At 37.5% G+C, this 27,400-nt stretch overlaps 1 protein-coding gene across 13 annotated transcripts in view; it reads right to left on the reverse strand.

Moving 5' to 3' along the window:
• The window catches only part of WIZ (WIZ zinc finger), a 65,363-nt gene that overhangs the window by 6,602 nt on the left and 31,361 nt on the right, over positions 1-27,400 (reverse strand). For 8 of the 13 annotated variants that reach the window (XM_039359535.1, XM_039359528.1, XM_039359533.1 and 5 more), the window contains 6 exons: positions 20,795-20,852; positions 16,769-19,296; positions 16,195-16,560; positions 7,390-7,557; positions 3,854-4,363; positions 486-968 (listed from right to left, as the gene is read on the reverse strand). In XM_039359535.1, coding sequence (XP_039215469.1) covers positions 486-968; positions 3,854-4,363; positions 7,390-7,557; positions 16,195-16,560; positions 16,769-19,181 — 3,940 coding nt within the window. In that variant the 5' untranslated portion in view covers positions 19,182-19,296; positions 20,795-20,852. Of the gene's footprint in view, positions 1-485; positions 969-3,853; positions 4,364-7,389; positions 7,558-9,921; positions 10,284-16,194; positions 16,561-16,768; positions 19,297-20,794; positions 20,853-27,400 lie in introns of those variants that run through there. The other 5 variants (XM_039359532.1, XM_039359537.1, XM_039359536.1 and 2 more) reach the window with 5 other exon arrangements.

Consider the following 27,400-nt stretch of genomic DNA (forward strand, 5'->3'; position numbering starts at 1 on the left):
CAACCCATGGCCACAAAAAAGGCCCAGGCTGCAAAAGGAAAAAATGTCTTAAATAGCAAAAAAATATCTTCTCCTTCCATAAGAAACAACTATGTGGAGTCCACACTTGTCTTTTGACATTTCTAACTGCATAGAAACCAAGCATATCCCTGGGTCCTATCTGGGTCAAGGACTGGTTATCTATTTGGATCAAATAGAGAAAATGCCTAGAGAAGGAATGGGTAACATCAGCATATGCAGAGGCCAGCTGGGAAAGCTTTAATGTAGCACTCAGAAAAAGCTTTGAAGGGAAAGCGCAATGGAGAATGCAAGCCAAAGAGTATGTTTCTCCACCCCATTATTGGTTAAATAAGACATAAGGCAGGTAATGACAAGAGGTCTGCATCTCTAAGTGCACAGCTCCATGTCACATAAACAAGACTAGAGGGGTAGAGGGGGAGGAGGAAGAGGAGGAGGGGACAATAGCCAGTGCTGATAGAACCTACAGAGATTGAGCGGAGCCATCTCAGCATCTGATGCCCAGTACGCACTGGAAGAAAGACCCTGTTTCCTTTGTAGACTGGCCACAAGTGACAGCCTGTGCCCATGTGGCTTCAGCTTCTTGGATGGTGGAAGGGAGTGAGGTGAGAGTATAGATGGCTGTTTGCCCAAAGGCCTTGGTGAGTGTGCTTGTTTCATGCCTGTGGTAGGTGTTGCTGTAGCTGTGTTCTTTGGCCTGTGTCCATGAGAACTCCCAATCTCCCCTAATGATTCTCTCTCGCTACGGATGAGAGAGGAAAGACGGCCTTTGAAGTCTTCATTTTTGATGAGATCATTTAAAACATCAATAGGAGATCCTTTAGCATCTGGATTGCTCACTCCCAGGTGTCTCAGGTGGGCTCTAGCGTGACTTGACAGCCCTTTTCTGGTTTCAAACCAGGCACCACATAATTGGCAGTCAATTTCTCTGCCCGACTCACTATCTACAGCTGCGGAAAAAGAAAACATTGATCACAAGAGATACGATTACATAAATAATGTGTCTCAAGCACCTTTTAAAACCTGAAGAGGACTTTTCTCTAGAGGACTCGTTTCTGACTTTAGAAAGGGTATGTTAAAAAAAAATATTTACCTACAGGAATAATTGATATACAACTCCAAGGAAGAGGCTTGTTAATCACAGCTGCAGATTTAATAGTTAAAACAGACAATTTTGCAGAAGAGATATTTAACATTTCCTTTCATTGACTCAGGTCAATTTTTCCAACAAAATTCTCTTTTTTGATGCATAGGCTTGTCCTATCTCAGCTTAAACTAACAGGTGTTTAAGTATGTGTAACTTTTGAGAATGGAATAATAAAAAGTTAGTTGTAACGTCAGATTTCCAAATATCAATTGATGCCAGAAAAATCAGATGGCAGAGAGAACAGTGCTATTTGGATTTGCCTAATATTTCATGACTTGAAGCTTCTTACCAATATGGTCAGCACAGCTAAATTACATTCAGCTGAGTGGAATTCTTCCCACAAGAACTCCTTTCTCCCATCTGTCCAGTTTCTAGAAACATCTCCATTTAATAAGCTTTCATTTTGACTTCAAGGTAAGACGGATTGAGAATGACCCTGACATACCTCTTGCAGTGCTATGCCTTTTATGAATTACAAAACATTTATACAAACATTTACAATTGGAATGATACCAGTTGATACTGACAATGATACTGGCAAGAGTCGTTAGTCAGGTTTTGCAGGACTACTATTTGAGGAGCTTACTTTAATTAATTACATTTATGCCTATGACAAATTTACATGAATGTTCAGAAAAGCCGTATAAGCCATAAAGAAAATGACAAGTTATAGTTTAAAAATCTTCTATTGGGTATGTAAGACAAAATACTATTTGAAATTTCTTCATCCAAAATAAAGCCTGCATTATTTTCACGTAGGTTTCTAGAACATAAAGTGCCTAGACAAGACATCCATTTAGAGATGAACAGCTCAGAGCAGGATTGGAAAATTAAAGTTTCTTGGCAACCTCTTAAGTGTTATAACTGAGGCAGAACTATACCACATTTAAGGATTATAATGCATGTCTTAAACTATTACATTGTGAACAGTATGTATGGCTTCAGTTCATTCTGAAAAACAACAAACAGTACTTGGATATATTATGGAATTTTTAGTCAGTGAAACTAGTGTAGCATTCAATGATGGGATGAATATATCAGGTTGAAATACATTTTACATAAAAATAGTGCTGTGGACTTTACTGCTGTTACAACGATGAAAAGAACCACAACAGAAGCCTTATGTACTATTATTCCTTATCCACTTCTTACATGGAAAAAGTGCTTAGAATCCTTGTTCAAACCCATCAGACAACTGCTCTTTCTTTATAATTCTATTTACCTCAGCCTATATGCAACACTAAATGAAACTCACTGTAAGCTACCAGTAACAATTACTGAAGAGCTGAAAAAGGCTGAATCAATAGCACAGACACTAAAAATTCTCCAGTGCAAAAGAACATCAAAAAAGGATAATGGGTGGCTTATACAATTTCTATAGATTTCACAGAAAGCAAGGCTGAACAGACCTAGCCCTGAATATTGAAGCCAGAAATATATGCTAAATTAGTTTCAGATCAAAGAAGTTCCAATATTAGTCACAAGTCCACAAATCTTAAAATAAATCCCAACAAAGATGGTAAAAAGGAAAAATGTGCATGTAATGGGGGGAGGGCCGTTGTGTAACAGAACAGAAAATTTTCTTCAGTCAGAAAATCAGTGGAGCCAGCAACACTGAAGAACTATCTTGTGTTCTATAGTTATTAGGAATTTTTTTAATGATTAGTTCTTCCCAGGAGTATAAAAATGTAATCTATTAGTTTCAAAGGTAAAGTAACTTTTCTCTAGATTTTAGAAGGAAGCAGATAGCGTTTATAGCTGCTGGCCCTTTAATGGAGAAATATCCTTGAGTTCCAACCATAAATACCTATGATCTCTAGGCACAAATAAAAAAGGCCCACACAAAAGCTTTGTAGCATAACCTGGAATTGTGTAAGTATGATCAACCCTCCTAGGGATAAGCTGGACAAAGAGACGGCTAAATTACACAGAATTGTCTCTTTTGCTCAGATTAAGTATTTAGGGATCCCAAAAAATGCCAAACCCACCTACTTGGAGAAAAACACTCCATCTAATCCAAGTGGTTCTCAACCTATAGGTCGGGACCGCATTTGGGGTCGAACGACCATTTCACAGGGGTCGCCAAACAACGGAGTCCACCATTTTTCCCCCTTTTCCTTAGCTGTGCTACTCCCTTTTATTCTATTGACTTTTGAAAGCCCATAGAATAGACTCTCTTGAATAGAGTCTAATTCTATTGGCTTTCAAAAGCCAATAGGAATTGTCCTGGCTGTCTCTGCCCTGCTGAGCCTGCCAAAAGTCCCATTCTGCAAACGGTGCTGCACCAGTTGAGTAGTCCTCGACTTACAACCGGTTGAGTAGTCCTCGACTTACGACCGGTTGGGGGTCGCGGCATTAAAAAGGTTGAGAACCACTGATCTCATCGAACCATAATTTCAACCTCAGTAGTTCTTTTAGAACAGAAACCTTTGCGCCAGATCAAATGTATCCTATTTGTCTTATTTGCTCATAGGGTGCCTGTCGCAATACTACAACATACACAAGGAGCAATGTGTGTGACTGGAGTAACCCCAGCAAAGCCAAAAGTTGTAAAATGTGTCTCCCGAGTGGGCAATCCTGTAGGGGTTCAGGCTACAAGGCAATGTGAAATGCAAGAACTCCCTGCAGTAGCAACCTGCAAGCCCAGCTCTCCTATTTGCAAGCAGCATCAGGATCAAACAGACTCACTTAGATTTAAAGGGCCTTCTTCCTCCAGTTGTGACCACTGTGTTTTAGGTGAACTCTGCAGAGGGCCCAACGGTAGCTTGGGGCTTTTGTCTTCAGGGTTCTTTTGTGGAGGAGAACCAGGCAGAGCAGATGCCATTTTCTTGAGTATGGGAGATCCTGGTTGGGAAACACTCTTGGGGGTGAAACCTGGAGGGGATTTGATTGCTCTGTTTACAGGTGGCTCTTGTGACCTTTCCGAAGCTTTGTCGAGAGGCGGCAGCAGTGTTGGCCGTGAGGACCCTGCGGACCCTTCTTTGGGAGAGGCAGATTTTTTGCTAAGACCTGGAGAGACGGGGCTGCTGTTCACTTTTCCCTTCTGTTTCATCAGTTCATAAAGTAAGTCGATAGGAGCTCCACTGCTCTCAGACTCAGCCACGCCAAGCTGCCGTAAGTGAGAACGAGCGTGGCTGGACAGGCCCTTGCGGGTCTCGAAGCAGGTGTCACAGACCTCACATTTCGTGAGGTTTGGTGCTGGAAAGAGGAGAGTGACTTATTGAGACAATGTTAGGCTTAACCCTAGACTACCTCTGCTACCGCTCAGTAGACCAGAAATGTATTTATGTTATCTTGTTTGGGACCCTTCTCCATAAAACAGCCGGGCTAGCTGAGGAAAAGGACTTCTGCAGTCTGTTTTACAACAGATACATTTGCTAAATGGTAAGTGGCGGCTGCCAAACTCACTCTTCAGCAAAAGTCAAATCAAGATTAACTTCTCATCCATCGTGAAGCCATCGCTCTGAAACAAGTTCACACATAAACTGGTTTCAGCTACCTTACCATAACTAAACCCTAGAAACCACACAGGATCAATTCCCCACTCTGCCTTAACACAACACTGTAACTCTTACTATACTTTCAAACGTATTGCAAATGTCGTTTCTCGTCCGCTGCTGCTGGACAAACAGCAGTAATAGGACTCTATTATATCAGGCTGCAATGGGGAGAGGTGAAAAATGGGTTCTTCCTCCCTCAAGGGCCAACAGGATTCCATCTAATCTACTGAGGGATCAAATCTGTCAGCCTCTTCCTCTCCTGGATTTTTCCTTTCAAACTGCCCATTATAACAATGCAATATAATTTTAAGAATTGGCGCTCAAAAGTAATTATTTTCCTCCCCCTATTCCTTTTTTTGTTGTTGTTTTCAAATATATGAGCTTGTGGAAGGAAAAAATGTCTTTTTATTTATATTTTAAATTGCCCTTGAATTGTTTTCAGTTGAAGAGCAAAGCAAAATATTTTTTTTTAAAAAATATAGCTATTGATTAGCTATATTAAATAAAACCAAAAAGACTTGCCTACGTTTCAGTCTTGTCTATGTATCTTGTCTATGTTTCAGAAACATACGAATGTAAATCAAATCAATATTTAAGATTCCTGCAACATAAAACTTCATACAATCATGAAAGAAACTTTGTGAATCCCCGAGTTATTTTTAATCTGGCAGTATTGCAACCTACAATGTGATCTGAGTCTTACCTAGTTCCTATTAATTGATAGAGATTCTGGCTGAACAAACAACACACATCTCCACTGAACACACTAAATCAACACTCACACTCTCTGGATTTAATAACTGGTGGTACTTCCTATAGTATCAATGACTGACTAAAAGTTTCCTGTATCTGTTGATGAATCCTACATGCCAATTTTAAAGTGTTCTGCCCACTTCTTTGTACAGAGCTGCTTAAATTCATTGTAATGTTGGGGCTTGTTTTGACCACAAAATTCAATTACGGTCAGGATTTGAACTCAAGTCATTCCAATATGAAATTTCTTCTCCTTCAGCCACTCCAAGTAGATTTCTTGGATTCTAAGGATTGTCATGTTTCATGATCCACATTGGTTTAAATTTCAGCTCAGTGATAAATATCCTGATATTTTTCTGTAGAATTTGCAGATACAATCCTGAATCTACTGTTCCATCAACAAATGTGAGACTTTCAGATTCTGAAGTTGCAAAGAAGCTTCAAATGTTTCTCTGGCTACCATGATTTATAACTGGGACAAGTTTCTCTGTTGGAATGCAGTTTTTTCCTCCAGATATAATGCTTCTCATGAAGGGCAAACATTTCCAGTGTCGTCTCATTTGTGCACATACTTGTTCAGTGTTTTTTTAAATGCTGGGCTCATGAACACTGATAAGAGACAATGCAAGAATGGCTCATAGATCCTTTGTTATTACCTCTTTGTAGTTTCCCACAGTATTGTATACTTTGTTTTCAGGGTAATTTCTGCTGGACCACTTCTGAGAAGAGTAACAATGGTACTAGAGTTCATTTTCTCAATCTGTATGCTATCTCCCTGATCATGGTCTGACAGAGGCCAATAACTTTGGCAATGATCTCAGTACCATTTCCATCCACAAAGGCATCACCAACCCCTTTTTCAAAATCTGTACAGATCTCTCTTGATCAGAACACGATTCATTTCCACAAACCTGAACAGCTGATTCCAATGGTGGCAACTAACTGTGATCACCAACAACAGGTTCCAGTGGCATGAACTCTCCGTTTTATAGAGGAGAACACCTTAGGCTCATATCTGATAGTTAACTTATATGTAGAAGCCTGATATATTGACTGGAACATCTAATTCAACTTAAGAGAGGTGGTAATCCTAAAACTTCATTTACTTTTCTAACAAAAAGCAGTAAATATTGATTCAACGTGTTCAGTAAAGATGTGGCACGGATGTGGCACGGTGCACTGTTCTAGTATTGTTCATTTAGCCAGTAGTCTGGGACTGGATAATTCTACAGACATCTTCTATCATCATACTGTCAGTACGTACAAAAAGAATTTGTGCTACACTTTATCACAATAAGAAAATATTTTGAGTCTCATTAAGTATCTATGCATATTATGGTCAGCAATTCATATCTGAAAAAGGATACTTCAGTTAGATGAATAGTAATTCGATTAATGAACAGAGGTGTATTTTCAGATGCAATTCTGAATTATTTTTAAAATGCATGAACATATATAGAACAGCATTTCCCAGCTCTTTCCTTTAAGTAGGCTACTAATATTAGCAGCAGCAACATTTAAGGACTATATTTGACTCACTCAAACAGCATCTATGGCATTCCAAAATTAAATTAAAAATTAAAATTTAAAAATGTAAAAGACCCAATCTGTATAAGATTGCTAAATTTTCCTTGCAAATTTTGAGTTGGGTTTTATAATCTCCTGAAATTTTTCTTTTGATATTCAGATGAAGAGTCTCCTGAAGTAACTTTGTAGACCATTAGAGTAAAATCATTAGCAAAACTATTTTACTATTATACACATACATATTTTAAAGTGTTTTATAGATTTATTTCTGTAATATTTTATCTAGATGAATAAAAGTTTTTTAATCATTGAAAATGTTATACTGGACAATAAAATTTATAATTAATATTCACACTATAAAGTAAGCTGAGGCACAGAGAAGAGTTTCTCCACCATGGACACCACACAAGGTTCAGTAGCAACCACGATAGAAGGTAGACTCACTTTTGGCATCTTGGGAGTCTGCCTTGTTGCTTGAAGATTCAGGAGAGAGAGAGCTTCCTATTCGGTTTGGAATCTGATCTAGTGACCCAGCCAGAGAATTCTTCTTCTGGAGGAGTGACGAGCCCATCTCTGAGGTAATCATCTCCTCTTCTTCCTCAGAAACCATAACTACCATACAACAGAAGGGAATATAGGGACTGAATTGAAAACTGTAGATGAGGAGTGTGACAATATTAAGACTTGACCAGGTTAGTTAAGAAAAACCTTGTTTCTGATGAGCATAAACTATACTATGCTGTCCTATGTTCAGAATTTAGTCCCACAAACATGAATTAGATTTAGTTTTGCGGCATATGTATCTTATTAGAAAAACATGGAACATTAAAATAGGATATTCATAATACAATCCTTATTTTTCCTCAAAATGTATTTGGGGCATTCAAAGGCTTTCAAAAATCAAAATATGGAAAATAAAATCAACTATATGCAAATATTACAAATCAGATTATTCCTTTGTACACAGCAAACCCGAACGAACAAAATAAAAATACCAGAGATGATTAAACAAAACTTTAATATTGGTAAACAACAAAGCATCTTGTTTCCTTGAGTAGGAAGTCATAAAATATTTTGAATCAATATTCACTGGATGAACTAAATGAATTTATGAATGAAAAGTAATATAATAACATCTGAAATCCAGTTACTTGCTTGGATGCCAGTTTCAGTTTCAGCAAACTATTCCCTACCTGTACATATGAACAAAAGAAAAGCCCTGTGAGATCAGGCCAGAAGCTCACCTTATCCAGCATGCTCTGACACATAAGTGACCAATTTGATTCATTTCTCATTCTGGATTGGAGCATGATAGCCTCCTTCTACTACCTAATTCTCAGCAATTAGTTTATAAAGAATGCTGCCTACAGCCAAGGGAATGGTTAAAAGCCATTAGCATTAATATCCATTGATTCCTTCATGGGTCTGTTCAATCCCCTTTTAAATCCAACTATATTGGTTGCCCATTTTACAACTACCAGCAGTGATTAATTATGCTGTGTGTGAAAAAGTATTTCCTTCTTTGGTCTGGAATCTCTTTGGATTTAGTTTCAAAGTACCTTACTCAATGGCATCTACAATTTTGTTAAGCATATAAAAATTAAGTGCACACGTAGAAGAAAAATTGTAACAATAAAATCAAGTTAACTGAAATCATTAACTGAAAGTCAATATGCCAATTACACAACTTACAAAATGTTGTAATTTGTAACTGGCAAAATTACCGATTTCAAATAAAATAATTTGAAGAAAGATGTTGGGGAAAAAATTACAGCGGCAATGTTTCCCCGTAATGGAGTGGGCAAACTTTCAATCAGAACTGTACATGAACCTCAATTCTATTAAAGCAAAGAGTTAGCATGGTGTATTGGGATCAAACTCCACTCAGCCATAAAGATCCCTGTGTGACCTTGGATCTTCACTACCTCAACCTATTTTATTTCATAGGTCTGCTGTTTAACAATTTAGCCTACCCTGAGCTCCACGGAACAAAAGCAGGGTAGGAATGTACTTAATAAAACATACTTTAAAATAACTTCTGAGTAAATATACATAGGTTCAAACCACAAAGAATATTGAGATACAATAATAAGTTTAGGGATCTTCTATTAAATAAAATTGATTCCATTTTCACTACACATCAGAGATAATTATATTTTATAAACTCAGGAAACTAATTAGTACATCAAAATACAACTACTTTGTTGTATTATTTTATCTTCTATTACAGTTAGCTTTAAAGATAGAATCAATCATTCTGGAGTGTAAGCTGTTTGAAAACTCGGACACGTGAAGCATTTTTTTTTCATAATCATAATACTAACATCATATACATTTATTCACAGTATAACCAGTCCATTTCATGTTCCTTTAGGTTTTTAGCTAGATAAGTTAATAAACTCTAAATTTTAAAAAGATTTTCAAAACCCATCAGACGACTAATATACATTAATATGGAGGCCGCTCGTGTTTAGAACTGACACGATTAGGAAATAGTAACAATTGAGTGTAGATTCTCCTCACCACCCTCCCCCCTCCCCCCAAGGACAAAGATGCTTTATAAAACGAATTCTTCTCCAAATGCCAGGTTTCCCCATATTGGAAGCAGGGATCAGCCGCGACAGGCGCTGGCCAGTGGCTGCGGGTGCTGCAAGCTTTGAAGGAAAGGCGGATGAATGAATGCTGACCACTGTTATTGTTAAAGACTGAGAAACCGAGGCCTTGACAGAAAAGAGATCCTGGCCTGCGATCGGGCAGGCGAGGAGACACGGGGCGCAGCTACTTGTCACTCAACCCCATCCGACACTTCCTCCAGGGAGCAAACAGCGCGCGATCTCTTCGGGAGCAGCCCGGGCTGCTCCGGAGGCCGGGAAAAGGGGGGATCCAGAGAGGGAAGCGACATCTAGCTGTCACGCCGAGCTCGGCCTTCCTACTGGACAAGCCCAGTTTCCCCTTTTTTTACTTTCAGGGTCTTACCGGCCTCCGAAGGCGGCCCCGCACCCTCTTCCTCGTCTCGGGGCCGCGCCGCCGCCACCGCTTTTGTCGCCTTGGGCTGCGAGAGGGTGGAGGCCGCCATCTTGGGTCCTGCACATGCAGGGCGGCAGCGAGACTGGACGGTGGAGCGCCGAAACCTCCAGCTGAGATACATCAGCCGAAGTAATCGAGCGCCGAGCCAACCTAGACAAGCCAGTTCTGGTAGAGTTAAGAAATGTCCATAGATCGGGAGCAATCCAGGATTTTTTCTAACAACCAAGCTAGAGATTCTACCATTCCAACACTAAACTACCGATTTGTCGAAATCCATATAAGCACACCAAAGCAGTAACTAATCACAATTTAATCTCTCTATAATGCTGGAGGATTTGGATAAATTAATCAGTTTAGCTGAACTCTTAAATGGAAATGATTTTCAGATTCTACCCTAAAGAATATAGCATCTCAGATTCTACCCTAAAGAATACAGCATCATCCACACAATTGATACATCTTTATGAACAGACAGGGTGTCTAAATCACAGCTTTTATGAAATTAACAAACACCTAGAATTTAATTCATTCAGTACTTATTGTATCCTAAGGTCAGACTGCTTTCAGAACTATAAAAAGAGATGAAGAATTTCATAAAAGTAATTATCACAGATATAAATGAATTCTGGAATTGCTAAACTTTTGAAGTACATATATTTTGAAAGAGGCATTTGCTTCGAAATGCTGAGGAAGAATGCAATGGAAATTCTGAAAATTACTAAAAAAAACTACAAGACGTATCGATGATGCTATCAGGAGCCAATATTGATTTGAGGAAAAAAATATTTCAATGCCACAAAACAGTTACTTCTTTCAAAAGATTTTTTTTATCAAACATCTAAATCCAAACTACAAAATGGTTCTTTTGTACTACAGCACACATATCTTATGTACCACAGCACACATTGTCAACATGGCTACCTGAGCAGGAACGCCCCTTATTATGAAATGCTCTTCCAAAACATGTGTCATGATCATTATTTTTACCTGGAGTTCGTTGCATTTTATTTAGAAAAAAAGATACTATAGCATGAAACCTAATGAAATTGTCTTTCAAACCAAATTCTCCTCAGCATGTACCAAGTCTCCAATCTGATTCCTGGCCTAAAATTCTGACAAATGGCTAAACCTGATAGACTAAGTACTGTACCTGTCAAATTACTACTCATCACAGTTCTGTAAATGGATGGTTTTCTGCCAGCTGGGGACTGGGAAAACTTTTCTCCATGGTAAATGAGGAATAGTCAATCAACTGCACATCAGAACTGAGAGAACCGGAGTAGTAATGTGGCCCCAAATGTATGCTGATTAATTTTTCTGCTGGTTGACAGGTAGAGAGATATAACTTTAACTGAGTCATGACAAAAAGCTCTTTTGCCTACCATAATTTGTATTCTACTAGTCAGTCTCTTTTCTTCCAGTAATGTATTTATTGAAGTTGTAACTCTTCAAATGCTTTTTTCACTTTTTCAAAATAGTAGGTACTCTGTATTTTTAACACATATTCATATATACATTACAGCTCTAGCGTATTATTCTATACCCATTTACCAAGAAATAAGTCCTATGAAATTCACAGGCTCTTGCTTCAGAAAAGACACAATACAATTGACTTTTGTAGGCAAGAAAAGTAGATTATATTATTGTATTACAATCTCACATTCATCAAGAATTCCTAATTAGATGAGATTTATTCCCATGTAAATGCAATTAAAGAATTAAAAATTATTCAATAGAAAATAATATTATTTTTGTTTTGATTAATCCAAAATGGTGAACAGTCTATATTTAAATGATTGATGTATTAAAACTGGTAGTTAGTAAGGTTCCTTATTATTATTGTTGTTGTTGTTGTTATTAAATGTATTAATGGAGCATGGTACATTGAGAAGTAAAAGTTAGCCTCAAAAAACATATTAAAAATATGCCTGCTGGTGTTTGGATTTTTAAACTTTCTTAGAAAATACAAATAGTATACAGGAAGTCCTTGACTTACAATAATTCATTTAGTGACCTTTCAAAGTTACAACAGCACTGAAAAAAGTGACTTATGACTTTTTTTCACACTTACAACCATAGCAGCACCCCCATGCCATCTGATCAAAATTCTGAAGCTTAGCAACTGGCATGTATTTACAATGGTTGTAGTGTCTTGGGATCGTGTGATCCCATTTTGTAACCTTCTGACAAGCAAAGTCAATGGAGAAGCCAAATTCACTTAACAACTGGGTTACTAACTTAACATCTGCAGTGATTCATTTAACAACTGTGGCAAGAAAGGTCATAAAATAGGGCAAAATTCACTTACCTATCTTGCTTAGCAACAGAAATTTTGGGCTCAGTTGTGGCCATAAGTTGAAGACTAACTGTATGGCTAAGTCTAGGGCTTTGCTTGGAAATGACCAGCAAAAAAAGGGATGGGATTGAAAACTATTGTACGGAGAAATGAGGAGCTAGAAAAGTACAATCTTGCACATTTATTTTGTAATGTATGGATATAATTTTGACTAGCCATGTTTTCCATGGCAGCTATGGTGAACATGTAAACTCTTCCACAGTAACCATTTTTGGGGAATGATAACATTCTATCAACATTTCAGATGTCACCACCATCTTTAAAATGTTACCTATTTTGATGCTAGCTTAACATAAGATCATCGTGTCATTATTTTCCTTCCTATTTATATGGGGACAGAACATACATATGGTCATGACATGTTTTAAATGAGGCCATCTGAAAAAGAATGGGAGAAAAAGCAGAATAACAACAAATCAATGGATCTGTATAATTAATTTTTGGCAAAGTTGTGTTTTTTTCAAAACAAATTGCTTACTGTTGTTCAAATTGCTCTAAGTAGCTTGCACGAATGTGGGATTTGGTATACAGCAGGAGTCCCCAACCCCTGGGCTGTAGCCCACTACTGGTCCTTGAGCTGTTCGGAACTGGCCTCAGAAGTGGTGGGCGAGTGCTTGTGCATGTGCTTGCCCACCACTTGCACAGAACCATCCCCTCCCCCCCCATGGCATTCTCAGGCGTCTTCTCCAACACCAAAAGTCATTAATACTTTTCCCACCTTGCTTCTTTAATGTCTATCTTTAGCTTCTACAGAGTGTCACAGGGAATACTATGGCCTGCAAAATTTTGATCTTCATAAGTACAGACACATCACAGCACTTGAGTATCTTTTCCAAGGCCTTCGTGGCTGTTCTACCGAGTGCTAGTGTACAGCATATTTCTTGACTGCTTATTCCTTCATGTTGATGGTTAATCCTAAATTGCTTTTTATGTTCTGTCTATCCTCCACTTTGATATCTTCATTGTAAATTCTAAGGCTGATTGTTCTACTTCCTGTCATTAGTTTGGTCTTCTTTAATTTTAGTCCATTTTTTCACTCTTTTAGTACTGGGGACTGCAGACCCTTTGCGTTTTTAGCTATCAGAATAGTGTCGTCAGTATACTGCAGGTTATTGATTTTTCTTCCTCCAGTTTAAAACCATGCTCATCTTCTTCCAATCCAGCTTCCCTTACTATATACTGTATTTGTCATATAGGTTGAATAAATAAGAAGAGAGCATGCAGCCTTGTGGCACTCCTTTGCTGATCTGAAGCCAGTCTCTTTCATCAAGTTCTGTCCATATTGTGGCTTTCTGATCTGTACATTGTTTCAGAGGACAATGAGATGTTTTGGAATTCCAAGCTTTTCTCAGCACTTTCCACAACTTGACATGATCAACACAATCAAAGGCTTTTCTCTAATTGATGAGGCATACACTGACTTCTTTTTTGTATTCTTTGGCTTTTTCAATTATCTAGCATGCATCAGCAATAATGTCTCCTACACTTCTGTTTTCCTAAGGCCAGATTGACCATCTGGCATCTTTTTTTCCACCCAGTATAGGGCTCTAGTTGGCATTAGATGATTATGTCTCCATATTAATTTTATCCAGGAAGCTTTTTTAATTAATGTTTTTACTTTCCTGCAAAAATAAGTCTAACACAGCTTTTCCTGAAATCATTATCATCATCATCATCTCATCTTTATCATCCATATTTCATATGTTGCTTGTGTATCCATCTCGTAACATCCCATAAAAGCATGATTTAACAACACTATAAAGGTTAAAATTGATTGCTTAAATATTCGGAAGAAAATTAATAAGGATTGCATTATGACATCAGTGCTTGTTTTTCAGACAATTCTAGCTATGCCACTTTGAAAAGTTATCTACTGATTTATTATAGTGTGAATGTAGTTCAGCATTTCACAGACTGAAACTGTCTCACCATCATCTCTTTAAATTGCTTTTTCCCAACAATAATCTCAAGCTAATTAAAGATACCCTGGCTTGGTCATTTCCCATATAATGAGGATGTGTTATTGGTCGCATTACAAATTGATGCCTTCATCACATTTGTACTTTACTCTTCTATAGCAGAAGTAGGCAACATGTGCCTATATGCATTTCCCATAGCATTCCAAATTCACACTGCTAATATTCAGCAGTAAAGAGAAATCTTAGCATTTGAAATTTAAGTGATATTTATTTTGTTAGTATTCTTGATATAAATATATGAATTCTACTGTCGAACTTTACTTCATTCCCAGCATTCCGAGGCTGAATGGGGAAGACGAATGGATCACTTAGACTCTAGATCAAAAGTCAAGAGAAAGCAAGTCCCTGAACAGAGACCTCAGAGGAAATACACTGCATATCATATACAGTGTAATTTATACAATAAATATATACCCACAAATGGGTATATAAATAAATATATACCCACAAATGTTATGATCCAATTACAGATCTGCTGTTAATTGATCAACCACCTCCACTGTGATGATCTCCCATTGAGGCTGCAAGCCAACTGGCACAACCAGGTCTTTAGGTCCTTGTGAAAGATCAGGAAGGTTGGGGCTGACCTCACACCATGGGAGAAGATGTTCCAGAGGGCACATGCAACCACAGAGAAGGACCACGCCAGCTGGAATAATTGGGCTGATGTGGCTGGCAGCATGCTTCCTCTGCCAGCATGGGTGAGATGAGCCAATCCCAATGGGATCAGATGGTCACTCAGGTAGGCTGGACCCATGCCATGAAGAGTTTTAAAGGTGATTACCAACACCTTGAGTTGCACCGGAAGCAGACTGGCAGCGAATGCAGCAAGCGGGGCAGTAGTGTTACATGGGCTATTCTTTGGGCCCCAAGAACTGCCCACACCACCACACTCTGCACCAGCTGAAATCTCTGAATTGTCTTCAAGGGTAGCCCCATGTAAAGTGCATACAATAGTCCAACCATGAGATGATTAGGTCTCTACTGTTGACCTCAATCATTTATTATATTAATTTATTTTGCTTTTTTTTTAAAAAAAAAATCTCATCTCTCTCTGGTAGTGCAATATCTCCTGGTAAAATCTAATGCAATATGTTTCAGACCAGCATATTATAGTTTAGATCTATGTTGAGGTCTTAGATTTTTGTCCATTGTGTCATACTTCTAAAATATTTTATTGAAATCATTTCCATGGAATAAGGGAGACTAAAATCAGGAAAAAAAATAATATTTGTGCTTTCTTCCCATTTCTTCATTCTCTTGCTTATCAAAAAAAAAACAACAACAACAAGCAAACCAAACCCCATATCACTGTTATGAAAGGGAAAAAAGGCACACTTTAGGTCTATCTGTTGCAAGCACTTAATCTGGAAGCACCCATATACTTTTAAACATTTTCCCCTAAAGTCCAATTCTTCCTGTTCTATTTCTTTATTTTCTCCTTTTCTTCAAAACTCTAGCTCTAAAGCAAGGTACAGGCTAAGTTAAGCTGAAATTAGGAAGAAGCCTGTATAATAAACTAATATTTTGTGATGTCACAAGGTAAACTACATTCTTGCAGTGCTTCTGTATGTAATGCTGTATTGCAAATACGTACCAGGTTTGCATCATGGCATATATTTTGTCATTTGTCCCTTTCCCCCCTCCTATGAGAGATATACAAAATCAAGTCATACTAGTGAAAACAAATGCACCCTGTTATAAATCAGCTTTCTATGGCCCTCCTCAATGGACCTTTAAAACCCACTCTACTTCAGCTTATTCATACGTTTTTAACAAATACCACCATTTATATCATACTATTATCAAGGAAACTAGAGAAGGCAGAATATTTAAATTATATTGGCACTGTTTCCTGTATACACATACAGTTTAAAAGGTGCTTACCATGTCTGAAAGCCTGCATGGTCTCATCACCCCAGGAAGAAGGGAAAGGGGAAAAAGTTGATTGTGAAATGCTGTAATCAGATATGGGGACTGTGGTTTTGCAGGGCCCGAACCCAAGCATCTCTCTTTCTTCATTTGGAGATGAGGGATCTGTTTCCATCACATACTGCAGCATGGGGTGTTCAGATGAATTGGCTAGTAACTCCTTCAAGATATTAATTGGTGAAATGGTAAGCTCCCAGTTAGTGATGCCAAAATCCCGCAGGTGGGCCCTGGCATGACTGGACAACCCTGCACGTGTGTCAAAGCCAGCTCCACAGAATTCACATCTCATTAAACTGAATGTACTTGGATCAAAGTTTGCAACTATGAAAAACAAAATAATAATCAGTGTTATATAATAAAACTGAGATGCCATTTATACTCCTATTAGATCATAACGTAATAATATCCAGCTATTACAAAGATATTGTGAAAATGTTTTCGGGAAAGAAAATTGGAGAGCATACATACCCATCTTCAAGGAAATAAAAAAAAAATAGAAACACTGAAAAAATACAAAATGAATACATACTACCTTTTTTCTTCTTCTTTTGGAAGGAAAATTTTTGCTCAATAGCTTTCACTTCTTCTGCAGAGATGAAGTGACGGACATTGTAGCTCACACCCACCCTGTTCAGGTGGCCCCGCACATGATTGGCTAGACCAATCCCATTGTGGAATCTATCAGGACAATACGGGCATTTTCTCTCCTCATTTTTCAGTATTGTGGAATCTGTACCCAGAAGATCATCCAGTTCAAGAGATCCTTCTAGAGAGGAATCAAACAGAAATACACCTAAAGGAAGAGATTCCTCCATTCCAAAATGTCTTGCAGGGGACAGCTTTTTTCTCAGATTCTTCATCTTCGGTTTCTTCCTCTTTTTGGGACAAATATTAATTTCCTCAACAAGAACAATAGGAACCATTTGATGTAACTGCTGTTGCTGACCTGCTGATAGAGTTGTACAATCCACTGCCTTCAAAGTGCCTGCAAAAGTCCTTTTGAGTTCCAAGGCAGATTGAGGAATAACAAAAGGTTTAAAGTATCTCTTCTGTGCTAATTCTATTTCTGTCCTCAAAGGGAATTCTTCTTCAGTTGTCCTATTGTTTATAGATAACCACTTGCATGGTTGTTCCTCTAACCCACCTGAATGGCTTTGGAAATTCTCTCTCTCAGCCTCAAGTGGCAGAATTGTGCTTTTATTTATCATTTGGTTCAAGGCATATGGAGAATAAGCTTTTGATGAGGTAAGAGTGGACATTGCCAAGACATTCTGTGAAGAGTTATAAGGAGCTCGTTTCCTAGCCCGAAATCCTGGCATTGGGATGTCCTTTGTATTAGTGCCATTAGTTTTATGAAGTTTTGGATGACCTGCTGTGCAGCCAAGGAAAGAGTTGTAGTGGGGCATAGTGTCACAGTGGTGCTGTGGAAAGTGTCTGTCTGTTTTGCTCAAATAATCACTTTCCAAAAAACTTCCTGACTTGCTAGGGCTATAGTCATCCCTACTAGTTCCAGGCTGGTTCATGTCTGCTTCCAAAGTCTCTATGTTCCATGGCAGGTGGGAATGAGCATATTTCATGTGTTCTTTTAAAATATTTTCATTTGGTGCAGGGAAGCTGCAAAGCGTGCAAATGCTAAGCTTTTTACTTCTACTGTGTGCATTGTGTGCAACTTGAGATATATGTTCATTTGGCCTGAAATGTTTATACACATTGTGCATAGAGCTGTTCTGTGGTTCATTGCAAACAGAACTGCCAAACACATTCTTCAAACCTTGATTTTTCCTCTCCCTAACATGCATTTTTGCATGCTGAACAAACACTTTAGAAGAATTGGTTCCAAACACACATTTTGGGCATTGTAGCCTGGCATCTCGCCCTTCATCTGATAATTCATTAAGCTTCTGAATTTCTTCAATGATTCTTTCTCTTGATTGCTGATGAAGCCTCCTGTGCTGGTCTAGAGAGTCAATATCTCCAAAAACCCATCCACACTCATTACAGGTCAACTGATCCAGACCTCTAGTGTCTTCTCTGTCCTGATCCAGCTTCATTCCTCTGTTATGCTGAAGCATATGATCCATCAAATGTTCTTTCATCTTAAAATAGATGTTACACTCAATGCATGTGTAAACAGTTGGATCCTCTTCCTGGCCAACCTGGTCTTTTTCTTGCTCCTCCAAAAGGACATTGCACGTATAAGGTCTTGTTTCATCAAAAGTGCTACAGGAAGGAGATTCCACAGATTTCAGGGGAACATGTTCCATAGTGTCTTTGTCAGTAACAGTCCAACCATGTTTATGGACAACAAGATCCATAGCTGTCTGAAGTCCTGTTTTCTCTAATGCCCAGTCAGTTGGATTAGCAGCACTTATTTCATCTATATCAGAATCCACTGCCTGTCCCTTCCAAGGAGAGAACACACACTCTACACTGTTTGCTTTATTTAAGTGGGGATTTAGCATTTTTCTAAACACTGGCAAAGCCAGCAAAGAAGCTTCTCGCGTAGACTGTCCCTTAATAGATAGGTTTGTTTCTGCATCTGGTGATTTACTCATGTTTTGGGGGAGCGACCCATGCTCTTCTCTGTGCCCAGAAATCCAGTCAAATCTGTGAAAGTCTTTTTTCTCCAACACTTGACTTTTGTTTAAGTGTTCTTTGCTGAAGGTGTCTACATGCTTTGGTTCACTGCTGTTGTATCTTTCATCTTCACTAACAGTCTTTATTCCAACAAGTGTTGGTGAAGCCTGAGAGTGTAAGTGCTCCGTCTCCCTTTCTAAATCCTTAGTATTCACCTGAAGCATTGTTATGAGTTTGGATTCCATTGCAGAAGTGAATTCCTTTGGATTACAAGGATTTCTCCATTCAGCTTCCTTAGAGTTCATTGAATCCTTCATACCAGAAAGTTTTTCTAAAGTGCTTTCCTCCCTGGAGACACTACCCATTGTCTCCAGTGTAGAGCAGTCCCACAAGACATTCGTGCTTCTTTGATCCACGGATCTGTTAGGATCTGCTTTACAACAGCCTTTCCTGAATTTTAAACAGTCTTCTGTCTTGTTGCTGAAAAGAACAGTCAAGGCATCTCAGTTAAAACCTATAAATTAAACTATTTCAAGACAAGTTTTTATTAGTCTATATGACTATTAAAGTATAATTGTTCTAAGTCCAATGCCAGTTTAAAAAGAAACAATTAATAACAATCCCCAAGGAACTATCTTTATACTGTGAAAACTCTTGTGTTTGTTTGTAACCTTCCACTGGGTGAAATGGTGCACTGTAAGGCAACAACTATTGAATGAAGGCAACAATTATTGAATGAAGGCAACTCAAATGACAACCTTTCAAAACACGAAAACGTTAATAGGGGTTTTTGTGTGTATTTAACATGCATAAAAATTGGTTCTCATATTCTCTGGCCTCTTGGCAATTGATTCCTCATTCAGTATTGGCAACTGCTTCCTCATTCAATATTCGGTAAATTTGCATCATTGCATCCATTTCTTTTAAATTCCTTGTTCACTTTTGGATGGTAGATTCTGTGTGTGTGTGTGCGTGCACGCGCATGCTTAGAGCTCAAAGTATTGTTAGAGACCCCACACATCTACATTACAGTCTGTTTCTGTAGCTCCCCTCTAGGAGGAGGTTTCAAAGTATTTCTAACAGGATGACCCGATTCTGTAATAGCTTTGTTCTCTATGCCATCCATCTGGTAAACTCGCAAGATTCGTTTTTCTTGCCATGCACATGTATACATAATCCAAAGTCGACTGTGTTGTTTCTCTGTGTCATATAATGTATGTAGGTATATGCATAATTCTGTATTTATTTATTTATTTTTGTCATATTTACATAGTGTATATCGGAGATAGTGACCCTTTGAGAGCTGAATGCAATGAAATTTCATTTTGATGTATGCCAATTAGTGTACATTCAAAATGACAATAAAGTTTATTATTCTATTCTATTCTACAGCACATATGTCCACATGAGAAAGTATTTATACCTATTATTTGCTGAGCATATAGAAAAGGGATGCAGAAATTATGGCCTTTGGATTTACCAAAATACCTCCAGCAGTCTCAGCCAGAATGTTTAATAATAGGGGAGACTGAAACTCTTGTTTAGTTTCACAGCCACACTTCTCCTACATTATTGATATAGCAGTAAGGACTATTAAAATATGAAGCAACATACTACTTACATGGTTAAAGGGTTATATTACACCAACTCTAACTATATCCATTTTTTTCTGGCACAGTCTTCCACATTTTACACTTTTTCATAATTCCCCAATAAATGTACTCAGGATCAATCCTCAAGTAGTAAACATGTTGTATGTTTTCCATTTATCTAAAAGGTACATGTATCTGGCTTAATTATGCCTCAATTCAAAGACAGGCTATGGAATTTTCCCAGAAGAATTATATGGGTGAGTTTATACATTTTATTTTGCAAGACATTAAATTGAGCTTAATGTTCCAATGCAAGTGAAAACTAAACTGGTCCACAGAATGTTAAAATGCTAAGCTAAGTCATTCTCATAAATGCGAACACTTACCAGGCTTCTTTCTTATGAGTTGTGATAGATATGATACTATGAGACTGGCTGACCTCATCTGCAAGAGAGAAAAAGTAACATTACAAGCTGGCAGCACAGAATATTGAGGGTTTTGTATAATTTACAATCATGTAATTTCAAAGCAATACAGCCTTCCCAGCAGATAAACTCACTCAGCTTCTGTGCCTTCATGGGGGTGATTGTGGATAAGCATGGGATTTCTAACCCACGCTATTTAATCTTGAACAGAAACAATTTGATATAATCATTTTTGCAGTAAAGCAGTTTAAAATAAATAACAACAGATTTGAAATTAAGCATGTCCATGAATTTTTCTTATACAAGTCAAATTATTTAGCCATGCTTGGTTTTGTTTGAGTAATTTCACCACTATGGGTGATATCACATATTTTGCATTTTCTAAATCACACTCAAGAAAGAAGTAACACATAGGCTACATTAACAGAGGGATAAAATCAAGATCACATGAAATGTTAGTACCATTTTACAAGGCCTTGACAAAACCACACTTGCAATATTTCATCCAGTTTTGATCACCATAATATAAAAAGGATGTTTATACTCTAGAAAGAGTACAAAGAAGAGCAACAAAGATAATTAGGGAATTGGAGGCTAAAACATACGAAGAACGGTTGCTGGAATTGGGTATATCTAGTTTAATGAAAAAAAAAGACTAGGGGTGACATGATAGCAGTGTTCTAATATCTCAAGGGTTGCCACAAAGAAGAGGGAGTCAAGCTATTCTCCAAACCACCTGAAGGCAGGATAAGAACCAACGGATGGAAACTAATCAAGGAGAGAAGCAACCTAGAACTGAGGAGAACTTTCCTGACAGTTAGAACAATTGATCAGTGGAATGACTTGTCTCCAGAAGTTGTAGGTGCTCCAACACTGGAGATTTTTAAGAAGAGATTGGACAACCATTTGTCTGAAATGGTATTGGATTTTCTGCCTGAGTAGGGGGTTGGACTAGAAGACCTCCAAGGTCCCTTATTCTGTTTTTCTGTTAATATCTTCTAGATCAGTTAGAAAAAAAACCCTAGTTTTCCATAGGTTATAATGTGAAGAAATGAGAGTCAGAAGTGGCAGTATTTTACATTTTTAAAAAGTCTATTATGTCCCCTCATAAAGTCCAGTGGTACCTCCTCATTGTATTCTTCAAAGCTAATACTGGCTTCAAACAACCAAAACAATACCTCAATACATGAACATTACCAGATGGAATATATGGATATGAAATTGATTATTTTGTTATTAAATGAAGTAATTCAATTATAGCATTAAAGACATGGCCAGGTGCTGACTGTAGAACCGATCCCAAACTGCTCATATGCAAATTCCAAGTTAAACTAAACAAGAAGGAAACTAGCTAATTTGTACGAGATGATCTTGAACATATATACTCACCATTTTCAAGGATTAATTAGGAATTGTTTTAAGGTTCTGATAGAAAACGAGAGGAACCGTGGAAAGAATTTGAAGAATGACTTCTTTAAGGATTAATGTGAAAAGAGACTGCCAGAAATGAAGAAACAGAAGAAAGTAAAAAATGAGTCAAAACAAGCCAAAGAAATTGCCAAGAAGAGAAGCCAAAGCCAAGAAAGACCAAAATCTCAGAAAGAAATTTAACAAAGAATTACTGAGACTTGTTAGTAAAGACAAGAAGCAGTATTTCAATAACATGTGTAAAGACGCTGAAAATGGAAACAGATATGGGAAAACAAGGAATGTCTTTCAAAAGATCTCTGAACTCAGTAATAGTTCCAACCTTGAAGTGGTACAGTATGCTAAAAAATACCAATGGATAGATAGCAACAGATTCAAAAGAAATTAAACAAAAGTAGAAGGAGTGTACTAAAATACTATACAGTAAGATGTCAACAGCCAAGATTTCTTCGAAAATATTCCCTACTTATAAGAAACTTTAGTACTAGAAGATGAAGTTAGATCAGCATGCTTTTGACTACCAGGTCTGAAGGCTACAGGAATTGATAGAATAACCACAGAAATTTGGCAAGCTAACAGAAGAAGAATCAGTAAAAGCTCTTAAGTAACCTATGCCAGCATATTTGGAGAATGACATAGTGGCCAACAGATTGGAAGAGGTCAATCTACATACTAATACCAAAAAAGGAGGCTTAACAGAGTGTGCAAAGTATTGTACGGTATCCTTAATTTCACATGCTAGCACAAATAATGCTTAGGCTCATCCAATACAGATTAGAGCACTATATGGAAAAAGACATGCCAGATGTTCAAGCTGGCTTTAGAAAAGGCCATGGAACATCAGACATTATGCTGATGCACACTGGATAATTGAGATAGCCCAAAATACCAGAAACAATTTAGAATCTCCTTCATTGATTATAGGAATGTCTTTGGTTATGTTGATCGCATCAAGCTGTGGAAAATGCTCATAAAAATGGGAATCTCATTGTCCTCATGAAAAACGTATATACAAGTCAGGAAACTACAATATAGACAGAACTTTATGAAACAGACTGGCTCCAGGTTGGCAAAGGAGTGGGACAAGGCTGCATGCTCTCTCCTTATTTATTCAATCTATATGCTGAATATATATTAAGAGAAGCTGGGTAAGAAGAAGATGAGTGTGACTTAAGTGGAGGAAGAAGTATCAATAAACTGTCCAATGATGATAGTTGATTATTAATCACCGATCAACGCTGATAGTTAAAAATACAAAGGATTTAAAATCAAGGAGCACACAGAAAAAAATGGGACTAAGGTTGAATTTAAAGAAGACCAAACTAATGACAACAGGCAGAATAATCAACCAGCCCTGGACTGATGATGAAGATATTGAAGTGGTGGATAGCTTCTGCTTTTTAGAATCAACCATCAACAGTAAAGGAACAAGCAAGCAATGAATATGCCACAGACTAGCACTTGAAATACATCATAGGAAGGCCTTGAAAAAGATATTTAGAAAGATGTTAATTTGGAGGAATGGCAGAAAGGGATTAATAAGTTCATTTGGGCAGGGAAAAAGCCAAGAGTTAAATTCAAGATTATACAAGATATACGGGAAAGAGGAGGACTTAAAGCGCCTAATTTAAAATTGTATTATGATGCGGCGGCTTTAACCTTGATTAGTGATTGGCTCAACTTAACAAATAAAAATATTCTTTCTCTTGAGAGATGGGATTTATTATATGGATGGCACGCTTATTTAATTTATGATAAAAAAGTTGATCAGGTTTTTAAAACCCATATTTTGAGAAGTGCCTTGTTGCGTGTCTGGAAGAAATATTATTATAGGTTAAATTATAAAATTCCAATTTGGGGGATTCCTGGACACGTGATAGAGGGAGTATCCAGGGGAGTGAATTTGGATAAGATTTCTTATAAGGAATTACTTAGTTTGGTTGGGTAAGATTGGCAATTAAAGTCATTGATTGAGTTGAAGCAAGAAAATATTGTACACTCTTGGTTTCATTATAATCAATTGTTAGTGAGGTGGAGTTTAGATCAAAAGGTTGGTATCACCTTAGAGCAGCGGTTCTCAACCTATGGGTCGCGACCCCATTTGGGGTCGATCGACCTCTTTTGTGGGGTCGCCAAACGCCGCGATCCGCCATTTTGTCGCCTCCGGGGGCGCCGCCGCGCATGCGCACCGCGCGTAAGGGGGCGGCGCCACGCATGCGCGCCGCGTGCGGGGCCCCGTCGCCATGCGCGCTGCATGCGGGGGTGCGCCGCGCATGCGTGCCACACGCGGGGGCCCCGCCCCCATGCGCGCCGCGCCGCGCATGCCCATAACGTTTGTGTGACGGGGGTCGCCGTCACACAAACGTTGAGAACCGCTGCCTTAGAGGATGTGAATTTGGTAAAACAGATTAAAGATCAAGGTCGAACTCATATAAAAAGAATTTATAATGTTTTAATAGAATTGGATTCTGAAACAGAATTAGTTAAAGACTGTTTGATCAAATGGGTGCAAAATATTCAAGAGCCAATTTTATTGGATACATGGGAGACAATTTGGGTTAGAAATGTAAAATTTACTCAGGCACAAAATTTAAGAGAAAATTTTTATAAAATGTTTTATAGATGGCATTTAGATCCCCAAAAGTTGTCTCGCATGTATCTGAATTTACAGCCCAAATGTTGGAGATGTGGAAATTTAGATGCAACTTATTTTCATATTTGGTGGATTTGTAGAGATATTAAAGCTTTTTGGATTAAGATCTGGTGGAATATTCAAAAGATTTTTAAGAGAAAGATAAAGTTTACTCCACAATTGTTTTTGTTGGGTATTATTGTAGATTTTGATGTTAAAGAAATTAATTTGATGTTGAACCTTATAACAGCTGTAAGATTATTGGTGGGGCAATATTGGAAGAAAAACTTATTGCCTACTTTGGAAGAATGGATACTTAAAGTGTCTAATTTAGCAGACATGGTGAAAATCTCCGCCTATTTAAAGGATCATTCACAAGAAAAATATATTATGGTTTGGAGAAGATGGATTGATTACATTCAGAAGAAATATGAGATTGAAAAATATTATCTTGCTTTTGAGTAGATTCTAGATAATTATTATTAGTTTTAATTATTTTATTATTTTTGACTTAATTTGTTAATATTTGTTGGGAGAAGGAGTTAAAGTGTGTTATGGTTTTTTGATTGATAGTATAGTTGATTAATGTTAGTTAGATTATGTTTGCTTATTTTATTTTTTATCCTGTAATCAGCTCTGGAAAGTGGGGGAGGGGTGAAGGGGTGGGGTGGCGTTATATTGTAATAAATTTATAAAACTTTTAAATTAAAAAAAGAAGAAAAAGATATTTAAATGTTGGTTGTGTCTATACCTACAAAGATAGAATCATGGCGTTCTCTGTGACATTTGATGGAAGCAAAAATTGGAAGAAGGATAGGGAAAGTATTGCCATTTTTGAACTTTGGGGTTGGAGAAGACTTCTAAGAAGATTATGGATAGTGATAACAAATAAATCATTGAACAAATCAATCCAGAGTTCTCACTCAAGGCACAAATGATCATATTCAAATTCAGATACACATTATGTAAAGACATGGTTTTCTAGTGAAGACTCTAGGCTGGGAAAGGTGGAAATAAAGAGAACAACCAGCAGGAAGGTGGACAGACTCAGTTATAGTGGTGATGAGTGTTCTATTGGAAAACCTGAAAATACCAGAAAAGGGATAGATCACCATGGGAAAATCTGTTTCCAGTACGTGACTGCTAAGAGTCCACTGTGACTTAATGACATAATATATCAAGTGGCTATAATGTAATATATAGATTTTAATTGTGTGGTGGCACAGTGGTTAGAATGCAGTATTACAGCCTGACTCTGTCCACAGCCAGGAGTTCGATCCTGAACAGCTCAAGTTTGACTCAGCCTTCCATCCTTCCGACGCCGGTAAAATGAAGACCCAGATTATTGGGGATAATATGCTGACATTTCTAAACCACTCAGAGAATGCTGTAAAGTACTGTGCAGAGGTATATAAGTCCAAGTGCTATTGCTAAGTGCTATTGCTATATTTTGAACTAGTCTGTTTTTCTAGGAAATTTTATTCATAACATTAAATTTTGGATTAGCTATCATAATGTGGTTACTTATTCAAACTGAAACAAAAATAAGTATCTCAAAAATCTTCATATTCCTCCCCATGGTCTAATTTATTCTAACTCAGCAAACTCTAAATGATTCCTTTTTATCCTACTACTTACAAATATTTTCTTTCAAATGTTGACAGTCTTTTGAGGATGAATCACATATTTAAAAAAAGAATATGTAGAAATGGCTAAAGTTATATTCATGCAGTATTTTTGAGAATAAACCAAAAGAAATTTCTTTTGGAAATATGAATTGTGCCAAAATCAGAATATTTGCAGTCCCCTCTAATTATAAGCATACATATATTCCAATTGGCTAACTTTTCCAAAATATGTTTCATATTACAGTAATGTCCACATTTTTTGCATGACTACATTTAGAATAAACCTTCTATTACGTTGCAGCTATTTCTACCAATCTCACATTATATTTGGGTTTAGAATTTAGCAAAATTTAGTAAAAAATGTTGTTGTTTTAACCATTCAGTAGTATAGAATGTACCAAATCTTGGTTCTGTGTCAAAGTACTGACAAACTTCAAGCAAGATGGTGTCCACGTACATTTGTTTTTAAATCAACAGAATTTATCTTGTCAGGACCCAAATGCTGGTAAAATGAATTAGAGAGGCAGAACTTGACATTTACCCATCCTATCTTTACAGTTCTAAACAGTGGGATATTCTTCAGTTGCAGATCAATGCTGATCAAAATTGTAAACAGCATTTATTACCTAAATGGAAAGCAAATATTGGAAAGATAATAGAACCATTTTCAGCTACTCCAGATGCTCTGTGAAATTCTTTCCAGAACACGCAGAGAAATTTTATAAGAATAAAATTGGGCCCTGGGGAAGGCTGAAGAGATCATACGTATCAGGAACACCTTTCTTGGAGGATGTTACAAGTGTATTAAATCAGTTATGAGAATAGTAAATTCTCTTCTATGCAATTATATGTTTTGGACAAAAAGCTAGTGCTGCAAAG

This window comes from Crotalus tigris, unplaced genomic scaffold (assembly GCF_016545835.1).
Source record: "Crotalus tigris isolate CLP2741 ecotype Arizona unplaced genomic scaffold, ASM1654583v1 scf7180000019078.1875890, whole genome shotgun sequence".
NCBI lineage: Eukaryota > Metazoa > Chordata > Lepidosauria > Squamata > Viperidae > Crotalus > Crotalus tigris.